The sequence below is a fragment of the Cannabis sativa genome, chromosome 4 (assembly GCF_029168945.1).
Source record: "Cannabis sativa cultivar Pink pepper isolate KNU-18-1 chromosome 4, ASM2916894v1, whole genome shotgun sequence".
In the NCBI taxonomy this organism is placed as follows: domain Eukaryota; kingdom Viridiplantae; phylum Streptophyta; class Magnoliopsida; order Rosales; family Cannabaceae; genus Cannabis; species Cannabis sativa.
In genome coordinates this window covers 76,121,978-76,123,771 of record NC_083604.1, presented here as the reverse complement: position 1 = coordinate 76,123,771, position 1,794 = coordinate 76,121,978, and the positions used below count along the sequence as shown (strand labels likewise).

Genomic DNA, 1,794 nt, shown 5'->3' with positions numbered 1-1,794 from the left:
CGTACCCGTACTTTCAATTTTGGGGTGTTTATTGTAGAATTTTCCTATAATATTTACGTTTTTTTTTTTAGAGATAATACTTACTTATTATTACAAATATATATGTAATACGTAATAGTACTTACGTATTTAATTTGGCTGACAAATATGTATAGAAAAAATATATATAAAAATGCATATATAACTATAATAATTAAAAATAATCAACATAAATAAATGTATATTTATTACTTAACAATTAATTACGTGGAAAAAAATATTTCGATCGTTCTAATTACGTGGCATAGAATTAGATCATGTGATCATGTCCATATGTAAATTGTGATTATCCACCAAATAATATTGGTGCTTTTGCATTAAACATTTATGGACCATTAATTTTATTAATTGGTTTCCGACTAATAATATAAATAATATTTTTTTCGTTTATGCTCAATAATTATTTTAAAATCATTAATTTTAAACAAAAATTATTAAAAAAACCAGCTTTTTTTCCTATACCAATATTAATAATAAAAAAAGGGTTAAGATTGTTTAACTAAATTATTAAATTCTCAAAACATAATTAAGGTGCCTTTGTTTCTATGTTTAAGTTTCGAAATCAAAATCAATATGGGACAAATTTCCACCTATATTTATAATAATAACAACACTTTGTTAAACAATTTTCATAAAGGACATTGTACAGTCAATTTTGTGGACCTTGAGGAAATTGCCATGAACTTTCCAAATAATAATTTCACCCAAAGAAAGAAAAAAGATAAAGAAGAAAAAAAGTACACCATAAACTACTTTATCATAAAAACCCTAAATTGGTATGAAAATAATACTAATAAGCAATTTCATTGAAACTCCCATTTTCTCAGCTCATCATCACCTATTAACCTCTTCTATATAAACATGCATATATATATATATATGCATATAACATTCATATATATATAACATCTCTCTTAGGCTCTTATAGTTTGTAAATACAGTTAGTTTCGTATATATATATAATATTATATTAAACTATGACTACAAGTGCCAAACAGTTGGTTTCGAAATCCAAAAGATGGTTTTCAAACAAGGGTCTCAATAAACTAAGCTTGATCAATCGTAGCCGTTCATCATCATCTTTGTCAATATCATCATCTTCCACGTCAGCAGCTTCGCCAAATGCTGTATGTTCACCTCTCACGTGCCCTGCACGTGATCATAACATAATTAGATCATATGATGATAAGAAGAAGAAGAAAGAAGAAGAGTTGAGACTAGTTTTTGGTCATTTTGATAGCAATGGAGATGGAAAAATATCTGCCCTAGAGCTGAGATCGTATTTTGGATCAATAGGTGAGTACATGTCTATTGAAGAAGCAAAGGCTGTGATCAAAGATTTTGATACGGACGGTGATGATTTGATTGACTATCAAGACTTCTTAAAGATGATCAAGAGAGATGATGATGATCATAGTAGTAATAATAGTATTATAAATATTAATGATGATTTGAAGAATGCTTTTGAGATGTTTGAGTTAGAAAAAGGTTGTATTACCCCAAAGAGCTTGCAGAGGATGTTGGCTCGTTTAGGCGATCATTCCAAGACATTTGATGATTGTGCGGCTATGATTCGAGTCTTTGATACTGATGGAAATGGTGTCCTTGATTTTAATGAGTTTCACCAAATGATGACCTCATAATTAATTAATTAATTATAATTATATATTATCCTTTGATGAATATTGATCAATATCTGTAATTTTGTGATGATATATATATACTGTACTACTTATATATATTATGTTGTTGTTA

At 27.6% G+C, this 1,794-nt stretch overlaps 1 protein-coding gene across 1 annotated transcript; it reads left to right on the top strand.

Moving 5' to 3' along the window:
- The first annotated feature begins 771 nt into the window (after positions 1 to 771).
- LOC115714455 (probable calcium-binding protein CML41) lies at positions 772 to 1,794 on the top strand. The gene has a single exon (XM_030643174.2). It carries the CDS (start codon positions 1,017 to 1,019, stop codon positions 1,680 to 1,682), a length of 666 nt encoding a protein of 221 aa, XP_030499034.1. The 5' UTR covers positions 772 to 1,016; the 3' UTR covers positions 1,683 to 1,794.